The sequence below is a fragment of the Cheilinus undulatus genome, linkage group 17, assembly GCF_018320785.1.
Source record: "Cheilinus undulatus linkage group 17, ASM1832078v1, whole genome shotgun sequence".
Lineage (NCBI taxonomy): Eukaryota > Metazoa > Chordata > Actinopteri > Labriformes > Labridae > Cheilinus > Cheilinus undulatus.
The window spans coordinates 15,829,366-15,850,696 of NC_054881.1; the positions used below are offsets into that span (position 1 = coordinate 15,829,366).

Consider the following 21,331-nt stretch of genomic DNA (forward strand, 5'->3'; position numbering starts at 1 on the left):
GGCTCATAGATGACTTGCCAGAATCATCTGAAGTATACTTGGACTGATTTCACGACTCTTCTTTGGACCAAAACGAGTCTGAGTGCTGCTGAGTGGAGCTGATTCTGATCCCACATTGACCTGCGAGTCAGCTTCCCCCAAAAATATGGTGCAGAAAGAAAATAAGAGCCAACACTCAGCGGCAATCAGCCCGGCTCTGATACTGTCCCAGTCTGCCAAACAGGAATGGGCCGGCTTGAAGAGAATTATTGATTTCTGAAGCTAAGTGGTGAGGGACTGGGACACAGCCTGAGGATACAAAAACGAAAGCCCACTGCTCTTTTTAGCTCTCCTGTCAAAACTTATGGACACTCTTCTACAGAGGTCAAGGAGGCTGAACCTCACACAACAGAGAGGAGGCCATTAGCTGTGCCACACTGACGTATCATGGGGTGTCTAATTCAGGCAGCTATAATTTATTCCTGTTTGTAAAGTGTGACGGTTGCTTTTAGTCTGAAATGATTCAAATGGCAAAAGCAAAGGTCATTCAGAGAGGTGGTATTGGCATATTCATGATGGTTGGCATTTGTCTTTTGGCTTTTTAAAAGGATGCTCTAATAACAGGGAGAGGGGGAGGCAGGTTTTTACATGGGAAGCACAAAAGTGATCGAGCTAAAACCAACTAATGACAACAGCAGGGTGGCAAGTAGGGTCCTCATGGAGGCTGTCTTGAATTTTCCAACGACTTAACATTGGTAGAATTTTAACGTAATTGTTCCACTTAAAAGCACACACCTCCTTCTCAATGTATTTGCAAAATCTAAATGCATCAATCACACTTTTTAAACAACTAGAATTTTATTTTAACCACACTGAAAGTTCTCTACACCCAAATTTGGTAATATTATTGTTTTTAATGACCATAATTACAGACAAACTCCTGCACTGTCAAAAATACAGGCAGTGCTTAGATATTGTTATTGTTTTGTGCCATTTACCTGTGACTTGTGACGGTATCATTCCTCTATTACATGCCTGTCTTTTAAGATATGTTTGTATTTTTGTAGAGTGGCATGTAGAGTGCTAAGAATTCATCACAGGCCTGATGTGGGCTGGAGAGGGGGACTAGCCGGACAGAGTTAAGCTCGACGCCATCTCTTTTGTCCAGGCCTTTCACCCCTGGTGATACGCCTGAAGACCACCAGGTTTTTTTTGGCCCTTGGAACATCAGTAAAGCGAGACCAGGGGCTCATGGCACCCGGATGGTACCAAAGGCCATGCTTACCCATCCCATCCACCCCTTACTCCACCCTTAAGGTGTGGACTTTGTTAGTTTTCAACAGATTATTTTCCCATGCCCCTGGTAATGTGCAAGGACTTCCAGAGCATGGCCGGGGGTTGTGTCAACCCTCTTTCCCGCCCAGTGGTGCCCTCAGGCAGCTTAATTTCCACACCTATGCCTTACGTCAGTCTCATATTTTGGCCCTAACATGCCTGAAGGCTCTGACTAGTACTGTTTATTTTTCTTTTACTCTTTACAGTTAGCGTTTTTAAGCTAAATGTATTCATTTTACATTTGAATTTTGATATCTAAATCATTTTGGTTGCTTGTATTACCACTTATATGTCGAATGGTTGCGGTCTAGTATGGGTTTTCATGTTTTTGTTTTTTTTTATTCCTATTGAAATTGGTGAAAAACAGATTTTATGTGCAAGATGTTTGTGTTTACTTGGCTGGACAGGTAACGAAAAACATTTTACAAGACTTATTATTCAAAATAGTAATGTGACCAGTGAATGTGAATTTGAACTTCCATTATAATTTTAACTACTGTTGGTATTTTATGAGCTTCACTTCCTGCAAACAAAGACATTATTATTCATTCCTGTTTTTTATGTTGTCATAAAAGCTGTATAGTTTATTCAATGTGCAATTCTCACTAATATTATCCAGGAAATTATTTTTATTCATCGTATATAATACATTTTCTAGCTTATTATTTTACTATCAGAGTATAAAGTTGTATTTTTCATGGCTTTATTTTTGAAAATTCTGCTCTCTTCAACCAGGACCTGAGAACCTAATTTTATTCCTTTCATGCACCAACATTTTCTGGAATAATAACAGAGCCTACTCGCTTCAATATCCTTGAAAGTCAATTCAAAGATAATGCAAATATCATTTCTTTTCCATTGCTTGCCGTGGAGGAAAACTCAGAGCAGTGACTGGGTTGATTGAGTAGTTGTTTAATCCATTAGACATGTTACAAAGTGGCTTTAGGTGGAATAATAGCAATCAGGTGAAACTAACCATGATCATCAGCCTGCCTTTTTGTTGTTTTTCCATAAATTAAGCACAATAAGAAATATAAAGGAGCTTTAGAGGCACTTAACATCTCCGTCCTTGTAAAATAAAGTCAGTGTAATAATGTGCACTATAGGAATGATGATTGAGTATAGGATGATTATTGAGGTACTGACAAAGTAAAGAAACTCCCCAATTAGTAAGATTAAAAAAGCAGCCAAAAGAAGCTCTGTTGGCAGTACAAACACTGATCTGATTTTCCTGTCTTCCTGTGTGAAAGCACCAAGCCAACAGAGTAAAAAAACTGCACTAAGCTTGTAAACATACAGGAAAAGTAGAAGACCCACAGGGAGCTCATTTGGAACCAAACGTGGTACTAAATTGTAGCGTGATTTATGCATAAAGGTAATTTAAAGGCCCTGGGATTTAAGTAGTCTACAATTTAGAAATGAAGTCAAACCAAGGGTCCTTTGCTTAAAGATTGGTTCGGAATTAAGCAGCTTCTTCATTCGTCTCTTGGAGGGAACACGCTGTTGAAATAACCCGTACCTGACATTTCTTCAGAACAGATATTCGGTGAAACAGCAACCTAAGCTACTTTTTGTGTCCTGTTTTGCTCTGTCGCGACTCACTTTGTTTTTCCCCGTCAGTCCCGCGGGCACACAGCCTTCTTTGTGTGACACTGTCTCCATGCAGATTCTAACTTTTGCTTGCTCTGCACTGAGAACTAAGCCTGCAGGATTTTTTCTGTGTGGGAAGTCGTACCTTTAAAATCCCTGCACCTCCCTGTGAGTGTCTGGGCTCGTGCAGCGACTCCCCCCACCCTCCCTCGCCTTAGCGTTCCACTCTGCATGTTGACTTAATGGGGCTACATGAGGGATGGTCATGAATCCCAAAATCACCTTGCTTTTCTTTTTCTCCTCTCTCGTGTACCTGTGCATAATTACCTGTGCAATCTGCTGATAGGAGGAGGTTAGCCAAGAACTCAAAATCTGGTCAGTGAGTCCACAAAAATATTATTACCTCCACCGAGGAGGTTATGTGATCGGCAGGGTTTGTTAGCTTGTTTGTTAGTTTGTTTGTTAGCAACATAACTCAAAAAGTTATGGACGGATTTTGATGACATTTTCAGAAAATGTCAGAAATGGCACAAGGAGGAACTGATTAGATTTTGGGACTGATCAAGATCACTGTCTGGATCCAGGAATTTTTTAAAGGATTCTTTACGATTGGGAGATAAGGCTAATGGCGGAGGTCTGCGCTCTCCAAGTGCTTTTCTAGTTACACAGTGAGGTCTTGACTTTAGTGAGAGTTTTTTTTCCTTAAAGACCTTCTTTTTTAGCTGGTTTAAGCCTTGTCTTAGTTGAAAAGCATTTCAGTTATAGTTTCATTTCCAAACAGTACGCCAAAGTTTTAGTTTCATGGATTATTTTCTCTCTTAAAAATAGCCTTCCTGGTTCAGACTATGAGTGTTCCCAGAATGCTTTGTGAGTAGTGCACAGGGACAGTAGTGGATGTCACACTGCTGGAAAGGGCAGTAAGGGTCAGAAATCTGCTGGGAGCAGGCACCAGTGAGCTGAAGAAAATACTAAGCCTGTATACAGCTTTGGTCTACAACAGGGGTGTCCAAATTATGGCCTGAGGGCCAAATGTGGCCCACAGCCCAATTTTGATTGGCCTGCAGCAAATTCCAGAGAAAAAAATGAAATATGTCCCACATTAAAAACATGAAGCTTGTGCTTAAGTGTATTGTATTGCTTGTTTTCAGCACGAGATAGCGCAACCATATTAAATCTGTAAACAAACATTTTGACAAGAAGATATCTTAATTAATAACGTCCTGATGGATTATCAAAGGATATAGCAGCCCCAAAAACTTTTTAGGGGCAGAGCCAGTGGTAGCCAGGGCTAAATGGGGCCCCCTGAAATCAGATTGGCTCCTAGAAATTCTGAAAATGACTGTGTATTTGCCCTGTAAGCCATTAACTAGCCATTTAGGCATACTCAGTCACTGAGCATGTATTAACTTACATTGGATTAGTCTGACTAACTTTAAAATCCTCATGGTGAGGAATATAAAAGTGGCCCCACCATCCTAGTACATTTCTGTGTGTGGAAAAAGTTTGGACACCCCTGGTCTACAAACTAACCACCGAGATAAACCTGATTTATTGTTTTTATGAGGTAAAAAATAACACTTTATCTATCCCAAAGGATTGTGATGTATAGTCTTGCTAAACTTTAGCATTTGTCGTAGATCTCTGTGTTCTCCACTTTGGCTGCGTGTCTTTCTGACAGGTTCTGTATAAATAGTTGTTTTGTGCAGCTTCAAACCTGTAAATAGTGTAAATAAAACAGGGGTTGTTGCAGTTCTGGTTGATTCTCACAAGCCCATTCTGCTCTTTGTGCTGAATATTTCCTTGTTTTGCTCAGTCTGTGTTCACAGAAAATGCAGAGGAGAATCCGTTTTACTGTTTCCTCCCCGACCTTGTAACAGGAGCTGACAGGTGTTGATACATTTTTTCATCCTCAGTGACTAAACTCATTCATATCCAAAAACTTACATCTATGTCTCTTTCCTTTTTAAGATTTGGGCTGTTTTTTTAATATATTTTCTAAAAATACAGCCCAGCCTTCAAACGGAAGCCCTCAAAGAGATTTATAAATGTTATGAAGGAAACAAGGCTGGGATTCAGTTTTAGAAAGACGCCGTCTCACCTCCTTGAGGGGGTCGTTCAGTTCACTCAGGATGTTGTCCTCGTCGAAGATCTTGCCTTGGTAGCGATGTTCGTAGTAGTCGTGGATCTTCTGCCTCATGTCTGCTGGAAGCTTGTGGAAGGACATGTATTGCTCCACTTGTTTGTACTGGAAACACAGAAACAGATGGATTTTAGTAAGCACAAAACGAGCACACAGTATGTTTGGGGTTGTACCTAAATATATACAGCAAAGCTCTAGTCTCCTAATAATCTGTCCTCATGTTTCTGTATTGAGGACAATGCTCACTCTCACACAGTCTCAGTGCCACGTCCCGGTTCTGTGTGTGGAGGCAGAGACAGAGCAAGGGAGGCAGGTGGTAAGCCAACGAGTACAGGCCTGGGGCGATGTCAGACCAAGGTAGCGGTCCCGATTATCTCGCCTGTGCAGGAAGCTCCATCCTAATAGGCATCTGAGCTATGTTCAGATGTGAACTAGCACGTTTTACCTGATCCTGCAGAGAATTTAGAGCTTCATGAACAATGAAGCAGATGGAATAGATTGCACAAGTAATAAAGTGATAATGATTTGCATGGTTTCACCGAAAATACTATTATGATATCATTCATTCTGGCACATGTAAACAGGAATGATTTTAGGGCTTGAAATAAGAGCTAAGAGTTTCTCTGAACTCTCCCATGGAGAGGGGGTATTGCTGGTATCCTGCTCTACTTTATCAGCTGTACATGTAATCTTTAAAAATATTGAATATATATTCTAAAGAATGGAGCAGTTTCAGATCAGTAGATAATCATACATTTGAGATCTCAGAGCTCTGTTTTCAGGTAGCTTACAGGTTTCACAGTCAATTCTACCATGGACCACCAAAATCAACACAACTTCCCCAAAAATTCAAAGAGATTCCCCAAAAATTCTCAGAAAATACTTATGAATATTTTTACTGTATCCCATAACAAGTACACCAAAATTTCTACAAATTATTCAGTGAAAATTTAGCATAAAGCCTAAAACTTCCAGTAAAAAGTTCCTCAAAATATGTAATGTAAATTCAGGAAAAAATTCTAACAAATACCCCCTAAAGTTTCTTTAACAATTCCAAGATTTACAAACACATTCCCAAATTTCCATGCCCATATTTGAAAATTTCTAGACAGATTTCCCCAAACATCCAAATAAATTTCCCAAATTCCCATGAAAATACTAAAATACAAATTAAAAAGTGAAAATAAAAGCAAATTCTCCTAAATATGAAAATTTTCCATGAAAATACTTTATAAGCAAATTCCCAGAATAATCCATACGTAAAATTCTCCCAACATTTCAAACAATTGTTTGAACTTCAATGGAATTATTAAAAAAAAAATGTTAATAGCAGAATGATTAAAATGTTGTAGGAAAGCCAAAATCTAATGTCCCCATTTACTGTTCAAGAGTCCCACTAAGCAATGCCATAAGTAAATAATTACTGTACGGTAATTAACATGTTAATTAACATGTATCTTTAAATGTTAATTATAAACTTTACTTTTAGAACAAACTGAATAAACAAACAGAATATCTTTTACAAGTTCAGAAGAATCTCTGAATTGAATTGTTCTTGGCAACATATGCCCTTATTTTGCTTTAATATGACAATATTAGGGCATAAATTAGTAGACATAAACCCATATAATAAGAGTACTAGTACATCCTGACATTATAGAAAACTGTTGTTTGGAAAAGTGGAGAAAGAGGAATGGAGGATGTAAAGGGAGAAAGAGAATAGATAGTGGAAAGGATGAAGTAATGTTGGCCACACTATTAGAAAGCCAGATGGCCTGTGACTCTACTTTTTTTCTCTGTTCTGTGCATGCATGGCTGAATGCAGGACTTTTCCGGTTGTGCAATACAGCCAGTAACAGAGATGGGAGAACCATCTTGTTCCTGGTTAATTAATTGAATCTTAGAAGAAGTAAAAAAAGAAAAGAAAAAGAAATCTGTCCATGTTGACCTCGAGGCGAGTGTCGACCCTGAGAAGAGACAGAAAAGACTTCAGCTCCTCTGCTTTGATTAGTCTCTCCTGCCTCACGGAGGCTTTTTTCTTTGTCTGCAGATACAGACGAGGCTGTGAAAACAATCTGCCCAGACAGTCTGAGGGCCCTGACACCTGAAAATAAACACTGTCTCTCTGGCGGCTGGTAATCACAGTGGAGCTGTAGGTGAGAGCAAACAGCAGCCAGAGCAGAGGTTGGTAGCCCAGTCCAGTCTGATGTTCTGCTGCCACTCTGGTGAAAGAACAGCCCACAAAATAATCTTTCTCTTTAAGAGAGAAAAAACTTAAGTTTAATTTTACCATCTTTTAATCATATTAAACATGGCAGCCACTTTCCTCTGACACCATGAAGCTAAAATGATGTTATCAGGCGGTATACCAGGTTTAAAGTACAAAACAGTACAACATGTGAATGGAATTGAGATTGTATAGCACTTTCTAATCATATGAGTACTCCAATTCAAATCACAGCAAATACTGCTATGTAGAGTGGCCATAAGTATGAACCAGTCTCATTCCTTTGCATCTATACAAGCCACTGATGGAGCAGTGGCAGCAGTTTGGGCTGTCTTGCCCACGGAGACGTCAACATGCAACAGTCATGGCTGCGTACCTGTCGCTGAATTTGACCGAAAAATCAACCATTTTTTTAAATGACTCAAAATTTGACTAGAAGTCATGACTGCGAACCTGTTGCTCTGTTTGAGTGAAAAATCGACCATTTTTAAAAAGATGCAAAATTTGACCCAACAGTCAAGACTGCAGAGTTGAAAATTGACTGTTTTTAGAAACAACTCAAAATTTGACTCAAAAGTCATGACAGAGGACCTGTTGCTAAATCTGAGTGAATTTGAACCACAGGCCCCCTACAAAAAAATCATGAAAGTAGGAATGGCTGCTACGGCGAGCTTTACTGGACTGCCAGATTAGAAAAGGAAAGACTAAGTGAAAATGTAAAGAAAACTTTCTATAAACATTAGTGACTTACAAGAGAATCTGTTCTGCTATGGACTGAACCGACTTTACGGTCTTGTTGGGTGTGTGCTGTGGTCAGCAAAACAAGCTGTATCAGTTCAGCAATTTCACCTGCTAGTTCTAATCTGTGCATGTCTTGGCTTCAGAGTAGCTCATTATGCCAACACCTGTCACATGGGAGTATTTTGGCTTCACTTTTGTACAGGGGAAGGAGACGGGGATGCACTGTCCATATTAATATACAGTCAATGATAGTATCGTGCATCCCCATTAGCATTGATTTTAGATGGGAAGTGGCTGACTGCTAACATTGTTGTCCAGCAGAAACTAATCAGCCATTAAATGTGTTTTTCTTTTGATTCAAACATGGCCAGATAACCAGTGCCATTTTTATGACTATCCGAGGAAGCAGCGATTTGTCAAAATCCTAGCTTATAAATCCCAAGAACCCTACCCTAAAACATTCTAACATTATTTGAGCTTTCCATCCTGCGTGTGACATAAGAGCCAAATGTTAGCTGTATTGATACGGCGAATGCCTCTCATTGATCTTTCTCCTGATTCTGTGACCACGTCAAAAAAAAGGTCTCGACCGGGCCGTTTTCACAGGATTGTCAATGAACACAGAGTCAGGTCTCTAGCTTTAGGTCATGCCAGCTTTTCATAATGATGACATAATTCCCCCCTCCCACACAACCCCAAAATTGTATTGGTTTATCATGCAGGATCAATGCTGACCACATGCTGACTCCATTCATAACCATTTACCCTCTCTTTGGGTCTCTCATTCTTTCTCTCTCTAGAGATAGTCAGGCTGAACTATTGGTTCAAAAATGACATTTTTCTGGATTCTTGTTGTTATAATTTGCCCTGAGGGACTCTTTGTTATCTGCAAACAATATAATTACCTGCAAATGTATTTTTTTATGTAGGCTTAGGGCAGAATGTGGTAGATTCTAATTAAATATATCTACGATTGGAAGAAGTACTGAAAGAGAAAAGACATGGACAGATTGAAATAATATTTTAAGATTGTATTCTAAAAAGCAGATTTTATAAATATTTTTTAGAAGTTGCAATGACAGTGTGTCTTTGGCAAAGTTGTGGTGTTTGCTAATCTTGCAAAGCAGATAGACTGGCAAGATTTGGGGCTGGGTTCAAGTCCAGCATGTGGCTCCTTTCCCGGATGTCACCCCCCACCCCAGCCACCCACACTATTTTGGATTCAATCCACTGTCCTCCTTTATAAATAAAGCCTCAAAAAGCCCAAAAATAAATCTTCAAAACAACAAAAAAAGGCAAGAGTCTATGTTGATCATCAGGCACAAAGCTTTAAGCTCATAGAACAACCAGACCAATCAGCACTGTTTGAGGAGGCCAAGGCTGTAGCTTCTCTTGGTGGGAAAGATGTTTTTGCTCTTCTCCTGACTGACTCTGGCAAGAGTAGGTTTACTAACTGGCTCCACTGACGGTGAAAAAACATGTCCAATGGCTGCCTGTCAAACTTGCACCATGTAGTTTATTTCTTGGTAGCGCCTACTATGTTATGTTTTGTTGCTCTGATTGGCCCTTAATGAATGTGGCAGCCCTTCCCAAACACCGTCTGTGAGCAGTTGCAGATGGATGTGAAATACATCCCAAACAATGGATATGTCAAACAGTCCAAGTGGCATACCAGGTGGCATACCACAGCTGATAAGAGCTGGTTTATACAGGATCAAAAAAACCTCCTCTGCTGCTAGATACACATTATGTTTGACCAAAGCACGGCACAGACATTTTATTTAGACCGCAGTGGACTGTGTTCAGGAGTATGTCTAACATTGATGGCTGCACATTCAAGCTACTAGTATGCCACTCAGTTTGCACCTGACATAAATTCCCCTATATCTTGAATCCCATTTTAACCAGTGCAGTAAACCAGCACAGAGTAGTCAAGAGGGTTTGACATTACTGTCTAAGCCCTGTATAAGAGATAAGGACAGCTTTATAGTTGCTGGATGACACACAGCTGTATGCTGGCTTACAGTGATTCAGCACCAGGGCATCACAGCAGGCATGTCTACAGATTATGCATGCTTTACATCATCCCTCCCTAACCCCCTCCCACAATTCTTCTGATTCCTCTCTTCATCTTTTATCTCTTAGTTTTTCCATGTTATATTCTTTTAGTGTTTTTTAATTCAATTCTTAACTAAACATGGCATGAGAATATAAAATAACCAGTCAGTCAGCTGAGGACAGGGTGTTTGCTGTGAAAGGAGAAGCTATTGACAAGAATGATTGCTTCCATCATTCTTCCTCTTCCTTCCTCATCTTCTGTCCTTGTCATCATAAACACCTCCTGTCCCAAGCTAACCTCTAACCTCACACCTGCATCTATCTCTGTGTCCATGTCGCCCCCCCCCCAGCTGTGGCAGTGATAGATGTAACAACTGAGCGCCCTGAACTCGTCCCTGCTGCTCCACTCATATGCACAGCCACGCAGCAAATCAGCCCTCGCTGGATCTGGCTCCACACTGCAGCTCTGTTACCATGAACATGGCATTCACAGCCTCAGAGCTGTCACTTCAATGTCTGGAGGGATGCTGAGGGGCTGGAGTGGGATGTAGATTAAGCAGATTAGCTGGGAAGCAGATGTACATACATACTGAGCACGACACATGTCACTAAAGCAACTTTCAATGGCTAACTTGTTTGCTTTTGGTGGCCTGCTGTCATTAATTTTTTTTTTTTTTTTCAGTGGAGTGTGCTGTGACATCTGTGGGTCTGATCAATCATAAAATTATATTTTGGGTTAAAGTTAATGAAATTCATGAAAAAATCAGCCTCATGCTGGGAAATAAATACCCATGCAAGTGATTCTACTCATGTTTTGCAACGGGATTTTTTAGCCTTTAGTTTTTTATGGATCCTTGGCATGCTCTGTCTCACCACATTGGCATCTTCTGTCCTAATAGGGGTTTTGACAAAATATTGATATTTTAATTTTAAAAAATGGCCTATAAACACATAAACTCTTCCAGTTTGATCAACTGTGTTCCTACTCTCTCACTCACAGTATGCTTATTTGATTATATTCCCTTTCACTCCCAGAAAGAAAGAGGTCTTTCATGCTGTTTGCCCCAGCATCCTCTATAATAAACATTTTTAACATTCAGAGGTTCAGCCCCTTATTAAAAAAACAAGATATATTCTGACATTTTAGTAATTTTTTGACCAATCTCCAATTCTGTAACATGTCATTAATCAACAAATTAATTTATTTAAAAGCATAAATTCAGTATTTTAAACACTGAAACCAGGTAAAAGAGAGAATTACAGCACATTTTTGTAATTTGTTATGATTCATTTTAAACAGGAAACCTTGAGATTTGAGCAGTTGTAATACTTTAAGATTCCAGTGCTGTTGACATAGCCGCTCAGCCACAACCTGCTTATAAACAGATTTAAAGGGCAGGTTGAGATGTAGTCGTAAGCTCTAAATCTGTTCAGATCTTACCTGTAAAACAGAAATTTTGACGTGAGCTTGAGGAATACATCCTCCTCCTTAGGCCTCGTTACTTTTGGGGTTCCCCAAGCCCCCCATCTTGTGCCTTTTCTGTTTTTTACTTTATCTCATTAAGAAACATCCCACATCTTTCATCATTTTGCAGATGACACCCAGATGTATGTGCCTTGCACATCCCAATATATTTTAATCACTGAAACCAGGCTTTGAGAGAATTAAAGCCCCCAAACAGCTTATTGAGAAATGCATCATTCTCCTCATTACCTTGGGCCATTTCTTCAAGGCTCTGTTCTGGCACCTCTTCTGTTTTAACTTTCCCTTATTAAGATTTATGGCACAACTTTTAATTGTTTTGCAGATGACACCCATATATATGTGCCAGCCATTACAACCTATTTTTTTAATAAGCCAAGGGTATTTACATCTGCAAGGCCGAAATCTTCAGTGAATTGCATATAAAGAAGCAAATAAAAAGGAGTGTCTGGGGTGTGTCTGGCCCCTTGCCAGCTATTACAGAGAATGGGGGTTCAAGCCTTCACTTTTAAAACAAGACACTGCAACACTGCACCAAAAGCACACCAAGGGTTGTTTCCCTGGATTGCTTTGACCATGAGGGGATCTGACAAGGTCAGGCCATTGGTTTAGAATGAATTGATAATGGCTAAATGCTTTTATGTGCAAGTGTAAATTAATGAACTGGTATTTTAACATGTCCTGGTATAGTCACAGCCAAGGTGACTCTGCCGATTCCCTGATAAGAATTATGGCTGCAACCTTCTGAAGGATAACTGATGTGTGCTTTGTGTGTCAATCCGAGCCTACCTGAGTGTGTGTTGGTGTCTCTGTATTAGCACACACATATAAGACGGGTTGCAGCTAATATAATGAATAACTTATTATTATTTATTGTGTCATACAGCTGAAATGTAAACTGATAGAATAGTTGTCTTTAGAGCAAATTAAAAATTTCAATATTCACTGGTTGTTGAGCTGTTTTTACTTCTGTGATGATGTTTTTGACCAATTTAGGAAAATAAAAAGGTCATCACATTAATTCACAGCTCTGTTTTGCTTGTTCTTTTTTTAATTGTTTATTTGGTCAATTTAATTCCAAGGTTGACCTACAAAAATATTCTTAATTCCTGTTCAAATCATCTATTTCTAAAGCCAAAAAGCCAAAGATATTTCTAGGAATGGCCTCAAATAAGGCATTTATTGATTAATAAAAGTGATTCTTACTTCCTGGTAGTTTTAGCTCTTAAAGCAGTATGCTCACTCAAATGGGGATTTTTATGATTGCAACTTGAAAACCACACTAATACAAAATATGCTTTCATTCTTTCTTTCGACCCCATGTCCTGAAATGGCCTACAATAAATTGGTTTTCCCATTTGTATTCGTATATTCTATATTAATGGTAGATGAATCTAAGCTTACATCATCTCTGTAATCACATGGGTTAAAGATCAGGTCTTTATCTTTATCATACAGTAACTACAGTATCTCCTTAAGTAGATCATATCGTTCCTAAAGCTCTCTATGGTACAAACATACCGTAGAGAGCTGTAATCCCCCTACATTGAAATGCTCTATGCACGTGGAAATCTGCAGCATAAGCACAGGAAAAGTTTTGGAGTTGAAATGGGGCTCTTGCGTGCAAGCAGAGAGCATCAGTCGTGGCCTTGTGTTCTGGGAATCGCCCAGGCCCCCTCAGCGGAGATCACAGATGGTGGCTCGGCTGAAGCGCTGGATAATCACCCTTCATGCAACAAAAATAAAAGTGATGTAATAGGGGCCGAATTGAAAGTAAAGAATCAAATGTGTTCTCTGGCAGCATTCAGACAATGAGGTGGCCGGTCATGTCAAAGACCTTTTCACCCTGTTGGCCTTGTATGATCTGCTTGGGGATAGAAAATCCTCTTTCCTCGTCCTCGCCCCGGATATTGCGATTTGTGAAGCTCAACACTCTGGTCCACAGGGCCAATGTAAAATCACCTAATTTATTTAATTCTAGCTTCATGAGCAGGATTTTATGCAGATGTAAAGAGCAAAACCCCTTACAATAATACTATAAGACCATTTCAGTGGTACTTACTCGCCTTAAACAACGCATAGATGATCAGTAGTTCTTAGCATGCTGTTCCCTTTTTTGTGTATTGTTATGTAAAGCTCTTGTGAGTTTTGAAACAGGCTAAAATAAAAAATGATGACTGGATAAAACCTGCAAAAGCAAAGGCGGCGAGCAGCAGCAGGATTGACTGTCACTGTAATGTTACTACTATTGTCAAATCAAGACATCTAGAAAGTACCGCACAGGAGCTTTAATTGAAATTCCAGCATTGTTCTGCTGTAATGTTTACCTCTGTTTAGTTCTTACCTTTTCTTGGTATTGCCTTCGTGAAGAGTCCAGTGACTGGATGAGTGCTGTAGCATGTCCAACAAACATGGCGTAGCATGTAGCCCCTACGATCATACTCAGCATGGTGATCCACAGGTCGGACATGCTGACGGGCGCCCGGGCACCATACCCGATGCACAGCATGTGGCTCATGGCTTTGAAGAGGGCGTAGGAGTACTGCTTACCCCAGGAGACGTTCTGTAAGGACGGAGAGACAGCAAAGGGTTGGGGAGAGTTACTGCAAGGCAAATCTACCACAGTTCATCCACCACAGTTAGAAAGTAGTCATTATTCTCTGAAGTCACACAATGCTGGTACATTGTTCAACTGCTGAGTTACAGGATGTCAGTAAAAGTTGGAGAGAATCTCAAAAGTCATTTTCATTTTAACACTCCCTGATTAAACAGAAACTTGAAGACCAGGAACAGGAAAAAGGAGGAAAATTGGGCCATGTTTCAAAGTGAAAGTATATATTTGATTACATATTGATAGGCCTGCCACAGGAATGGCAGGGCTCCTGAAAGCCAAGTAAATGAGCCTTCCTCGGATGTCAGTTAATAATATTGACATCTGTACCTTGGATTAGCATTGCCAACACTAGCCCCCTGGCTAGCGTCTTCCTCTTGGGTATTATATCACCAAAATAACAGTTCATACCAGTTTAAGGAGAAGATTCTTTGGCATGACTATGTGATAGTTGCGGGGAATGGGTTAGTTGTTGTAAACAGCTAATGAGTTGTTGTGTCCCAGCTAACGACTCTAGCAGACCTGTCATTACCTGGGACTGAGCCGAAGCGGCGCTTTTGTCTGAACCAGACATTGTGTCTCATACAAACAAGTGCAGAGAGCAACACTGGAAGCTTTCTGTGACAGGAAAAAAATGTTCTCACTCTACTCCCAGTCTGTTACGGCATGGCTTTCCGATCATGGCGGTGGGCTTGTCCATATTTTCCAGCGTTAGCTGTTAGCTTGGATGTTGCTGTAGGACCGCTGCTGTTTACTCTGAAACTGGACTGCTGTTCTTATACTTGATTCGGACTCGTGATTTTAGACTCATGCACAATCTTCGGTTTTTAAATTTTCCATCATGATCTCCTGTCCCCCTTTCACTCTTTGTCCTATCGCCCCTTTCTCTTTGACCGTTCGTGCGTCATTTACACAGCAGCGTCAGCTGCTCTCTTCTCATTCTCGCCTGCTTTCATGCTGCATAAGAGGGACACACAGAAACACAACGCTCACGCCCACACCTACACTGAAACACACGCTAACATGTTGGTAGTGTAGACTCAAGGCTTTTATCTGTTGAGGGAAAATTTTCAGAATACTGGAGGATAAACAGCAGAACTTTCTCCTCTTAAAACTCCTCTCTGACCGTGGAGGACCAGCACATCAGCGCTGTGTGTTTGTGCTCCAGCTTTGTGTCTCTTTGTCACCCGCATGAGTCAGGGGTGTGCACTATGTTAAAAATATAAAAAAAAAATTGGTAAATATTCCATTGATACTATATGATTATGGGGAACAAATAAATGTTAAAATCTTCACATTTGCATTGTTAAGAGAACGCAATTTAAATGTTTGGCATGTCTTTATTTGCAGGGAATATGATAAATTTGATGTTTATTTAAAATAATGGATATTAAAAAACATTAAGGAACACTAAAGTAGAAATTCAGCTTAATTTTACACATATAAAGACCCTTAAATACCTGTCTGAGGAGAATTACAACTGTTCATGGAATGTGCTGCAGTTTTTATTTTATTTTAGAATAAACAGTTCATTAACAGTTAGTGTTTTATTGTTGGTATAAACTTACTACCATTAAAGACTTATATCTGACAAAAAACAAACGTTTAATCTCCAGTGACACTGTCTCAGTGAAGTCTGACACATGTCTCTGTAGTGTTTCATATGTACACAGAGAAGAGCTTTATTAAGAGGAGAGACAGAGAAAGAGGACAGCATGTAGCTATACATTAAAGTTGCAACAATAAATTTGGCTTACAAAAAAATAACAATAATGACAAAATCACTCTGCCAGTCAGGCATTTCAACAGACATCCCAGATAGGTGCGGTCAGCCATATACTAGGTTTTAGCATAGTCTTGTTTAAGTAAAAGAGAGTAATTGGGCTGTTAAATGAAGGGTGGATCATGATGGCCCCAATGAACCCAGCCATGATTCTAGGCCTCAGAAGGCTTTACCCTTTCCCCCTCTTATGGGCAGCCTAGCATCTAAGTACCAGGAAAGACAACAGAAAAAGCATACTCTGACCACTTCCACTAACATTACATTAGCTAGCAGTTAACACCTTTCCCACCTCCACTTCCGAGCTGTGACAAAGCTCTAATCAGAGAGTCCAGAACCTCTACCACGCGCTCAAACAGAATAGTATTCATTCACAATGTTTACACAGCAGTCATCTTTGCTGACATCATACTTAGTGAGAAAGGGCAGCTCAAATTCTGTTGTAATGCTAAAATGTGTGCCATGATGCAATCACAAAGAAGCAGGTAATTTCACTGTTTTACAATGTCAGAACCCTGTGGATAAGCAAATAAAATAACAATGGAATGGGAAAATCTGGAGTAGCATTTCTCAACCTTTTTGCTGTCAAGGCACCCTTTAAAATTTTGAGTCACCCCAAACAAAATGTACTGATGAAAGCATTCTACATTCCTATGACTGTTAATTTAGTTACAGAACTAAATAAATCTCTTATATAATCTCTTAACAATTAGAATGCCTTTATCTTTATATAAAGTTGGTGTAGAGCTTAAAATTACACTGATGGATTTTGGCACACCTGCTGATCTACTGTATGCTTTTACATTCACTGACCTCCATGCTGATGTGATGTCAGGAAAGGGCACATGAGACAATTAATGAGACTAGGAGACTTAATAATCTGTAAATCATGGTAACTCTTGAATGATTTGAAGCACTTTAAAGGCACATCTGTCAATGCCAGAAGGCTGTTAAGAATGGCTGATCTGGAGTGAAAACAGGCCTTATTCAAAGTTAGTATCAACATATATTCTTATTTTATTAATAAGTCAATAACTAGTATTAGATACCAGCAATCATCTGCCTTAAAAGACTTAATAGACTGTATAGAACATGGACAACATCTTATTGGTTTCTCAAGTGGTGTTTTAAAGTTAAATGGTGGCAGTCCCCATATTGGAAATGCTTTCTCCACTTAACTGACATTTATTCTGACAACAGGCAAAAAGTCGGCGGTCAGGTGGGTCTTAAGCTCCCTTGCAAACAGCTGTTCTCTTGTCAATCAGACTGGCCTCAGCCGTAATAAAAACAACAGATAAGTCTGAAATATCACCTCTTGTGAGCAAAAGTAGTTATTTTACCAGGCTGTAAACATGCTAATGTCTGCTGTGAAAATAGGAGCTTTAACATAGATGTGAATGAGCATTCCTTGGCTTTTGAAGCCAGCCTCAAGTGGACACTTAAAGAACTGCAGTTTTTTGGCTTCTTCTTTTTTTTTTTTGTTTTATATTCACAGGGAAAGGCTTCCCCCTACTTATTAGTGAACGATTAGTGAACTTACATAAAGATACGCTTTTTTTCTGTTTTCTAACTCACAGGTGAGTCTTATCAGCTGATCTTATGCAAGTTTGTTTGTCCTGACGAAGCCCCTTTTGCTGTCTGGCAATTTTTTGAGGATAGCATCCCAGGTGTGGGGCATCATTTAAGTCCTGGCTCATAATCCTATTGACCTATTTGCTGAGGGCCAGCTGATCCTAATTATCGTCTCCCAGCTTCCACAGCAAATCACACCTCTGTCTCTCAACTTAGCAGTTTGTTTTAACATGAATCACTTTCTCATTAATGCTGATGCACTACACTTCTGCTGCTGGCAAAGCTTAACCTCCTCCACCCCAGCCTCCTCCTTTATAGCATAAAGCTTGTTGCATAGGGTTATTCGGATTCATAATTTCTTTGGGACTAATTTAATAGTATTCAATACACATAGTTATTAATGTTTCTATTCATATGGGGGTTTCTAGCCATATGCTCCCTGGAAAGTCAAAGCATGCTGCTTCCACCAAGTAAAACAAATAAAATGGTTAAATGTATGATGAGTGTTCCTGACTGAACTAGCTTAACCAGCTGACACAAATGTAAGCTAGCTGTTATTATTATTATATAACACTACTGCTAGCTTAGAGGTGGTTGAATTCTTATGGACGTATAGTCATGTGTACCCTCAGATTCTCTCTGTCCTTTGCCTTTTAAGATGCTGCTGTGGGATTTGTAGGACTATAGCAGTATTTATGTCTTCTATGTGATGTCTGAGGAAAATGGCTGCTGTGTGAATTTGGCGAATGCCTCAGAACTGAGTGCCTGCACTGAGCAGCTGAACTTTCTACCTGTTTTTTTTTTTCAATGTCTGTGTTCAGCTCACTCAAAGCCTTTCTGCTCTCCCCCAGCCTGAGGGATGGAAAACAGCTCAGACTTGAAGTGCTCAAACTTGCATTATTTACCAAAGTCTGGGGCCCTGTTTTCCTTAAAACCCTCCTTCACAGCATGGGGTGCCGATAAAGGAGGGGGGATGGCCTGGATTGTTCTGTCATCTCTGTCAGAGGTTTGGTTTTCATAAGTGTTGTAACAGGACTTAGTATGCTGGAGACAGAGGAGCAGAAATACAAGGCTGAGAGGAAAGGATGACAGACTTGTTACATATCAGCTTGAACTTCGAACAAGCTTCCTAGTTGTAAATAAAGAACATCTGTCACGAAGGACTCCTTTGAACAGCTCTTTGTTAAGATCCGAGGATGTGATTTGCACTGGCTGGGAGTCGTTTCCTTTTACCGTTCACAACATGTGTTCTGCTCGCAAAGTGACATTGGATCATGTTCCTTTAACTACACAATGGCTGAGAGTTAAGTTCATAAGGCTGCTGTTATCTAATAATGTGTCCAGCTGGGTTTATGAGAAGCCAGTTCATTGTTGTGTCATCAGACTGAGTTGTGTGGAAAAGTCGCTGCCGACTGGGAAACAAGAAGAAATGCTGCCAGGCTGGACTTTAATTCTGCCAGTCAGGATCAGCCCCTTGACTCCTCCTGTATATCAATAGCATAGTTATATAAGTTATTACGTGACCAACTATAGTTTCTGACAGTATATTTACTCTTAAGACTGCAGTAATGTAAGGAGTGAGTTTTTAACAGTGAAGGTCAGTGCATATTTCTTGGGGATGGTCAACTTATGCAGTGGCACACTCCTATCATGAATTTGTGCTGAAGTCTACACACCTAGTCTGACATGCACCTCCACAAAAATACAGCCTCATGCAGACCAAAAGCCCTGTGATTGGTTCATTTAGTAGCATTAGGTATATGAGCATACTGTGTGTACTCTGGTGTGAGATAAATGGCTGCAGATGACAATGTCAAATCTGCATGCTGGAACTTTCTGATACAACAACCATACAGTCCATATAGAAAAAAACTTGTTTTGATTTAGTTCAACTCAACTGATCTACACTCTATCCACTGTAATTTCAAATCCCCCATCATGCCCTTGGGCAGAGTGCTTGGAAATTTTTTATGTGTTAAGTTCTGTTAAGCTGTTGCCTGGTCTACAGTAATTATTGCTTAACTGTTTAAATTTTGAAAATGACTGTCCCTGTCAGCCATTAACCAGCCATTTAAGCATACTCAATCGCTAAGCATGTATTAACTTACGTTGTATTAGTCTTACTAACTTTAAAATCCTCATGGCGAGGAACATGAAAGTGGCCCCACCCTCCTAACATATTTCTGTATGTGGCCCTCTGTGGAAAAAGTTTGGACACCCCTGCTCTATACAGTCAATTTTGCTGTGTATTTTACTTTACTATTTAAGAAGAGTGACCTTACCTGAACAACCTGGTTGAAAAACTGTTCTCTTGTTGTTATGACTGTACAACTCCTCAGTTGCTCTCCATACAATAAACTTTGTATTAAATACTTTTTTATTTTCACTGGAGTAAACCACCTGTGCCTGTGAGTTTAGCCATATTAACCCAAATTATTATGAAAAAAAGGGCAGCCATGGCACCTGCCATTCAAAACACTATAGAAGAAGGTGAACAGCTTTGGATTTAAAAACAAGCTTTTTTGGATTCGTGCACTTTTCTCTTAACTATTAAGCTTGGTTGTGACTCTGGGCTCTAACAAAATTAAAGCCACTCTATTATAGGTTATATGAAGACAAGTTTTCTCATCTTTACTGTATGAGAAAGGAAGGGCTCAGCCCTTCTAGCCATCTTATACCAGCCATCCTTTATAATTAATACACCAATAGGTTCACGGCACAGATGCCCCAAAGATCTCAACACTATCTATAGAATAAATCAAACATGAAGTTTTGCTTTCAATGATATCTGTCAGCGAAAAGGACTGTATTTTGGTGCAGATGGCCTAGTGGTTAGGTTGCTTCCCATGCATGCATGGCCCATGCTCAAGTCTGGCCTGTGGTTCTTTCACCGTGTTTCACTCCTCATCCCTGTTTCTGGCTCTTTCCACAAACCTTTCTCTCTCTAATAAAGACAACAAGCCCCAAAATAAACCTTATATTTACATAAACAGTGATAGGTTATAACAAGGTCCTTGTGCCACCAATATATGCTACAGTATGTTCCAGGGGTCAAAATGTTTTACTCAAAGCTCTCATCAGCCATTAAACAGAATATGATACTCACTCCCACTGTGTCCAGCAATTTCAGTTGCACTCCCAAAATTGACAGTGATAAAATCAGGACAAATTTTAATGTGATTGAGACGTAAAAAAAACGGAACAAACTTTGGATTGTCTTCATATCACTATTGCTTGTCCTTCACCCTTCAGCCATGTAAGATCTTAGAGCAAATATTTTAGATATCGAAAAGGCCTTTTAACCCTTCACCATGCAATCAGAAATCACCTTCCATGGATATGATTTACTGTAGACAGACATTTATCCCATTACCCATTAAGTGCTCTTGTTATGACAATAACAACAGAGTAAGATAAAAAGTATGGATGCATGACCTCCATACAGAAGGTGTTAAAATGTGACATCTGTCTTGTCTCTTCTCCTTTTTGTTGGTCTCAGCATCCGGGTTAGTCTCGTCTCAGTGTCAGAGCAGGATTTACTCTCCTCATTAATACAGTAGATGTCAAACGACCGCCTTTTTGCCCAGAGACAAGCAAAATCGTCATTGAGCAGCCTCACAGGCCCATCAAGCCTTCATGTGTGAAACCGGCTAAGTTCTAACCGGAGGCAGAAGTGACAGCTCTTTGGTACAGGCTAAAAACCACAGCTGAGCCGCTGACTTGTCGAGTTGTTTCACCTCCTGTGAGTGGGAAATGCTGAGGGAGCGCTCCATGCACAACACCTATCTCACCCAAAACAGAATAGCTAATGAAAG

At 39.9% G+C, this 21,331-nt stretch overlaps 1 protein-coding gene and 1 long non-coding RNA gene across 2 annotated transcripts in view; one reads left to right on the plus strand and one right to left on the minus strand.

Annotated features, from left to right (window-relative positions):
- The window catches only part of LOC121525440, an 88,428-nt gene that overhangs the window by 56,763 nt on the left and 10,334 nt on the right, over positions 1 to 21,331 (plus strand). The window lies entirely within an intron of this gene.
- The window catches only part of LOC121525439 (potassium/sodium hyperpolarization-activated cyclic nucleotide-gated channel 1), a 143,738-nt gene that overhangs the window by 33,851 nt on the left and 88,556 nt on the right, over positions 1 to 21,331 (minus strand). The window contains exons 4-5 of the mRNA XM_041811441.1: positions 13,898 to 14,116; positions 5,003 to 5,149 (exon numbers count right to left, since the gene is read on the minus strand). Coding sequence (XP_041667375.1) covers positions 5,003 to 5,149; positions 13,898 to 14,116 — 366 coding nt within the window. The remainder of the gene's footprint in view (positions 1 to 5,002; positions 5,150 to 13,897; positions 14,117 to 21,331) is intronic.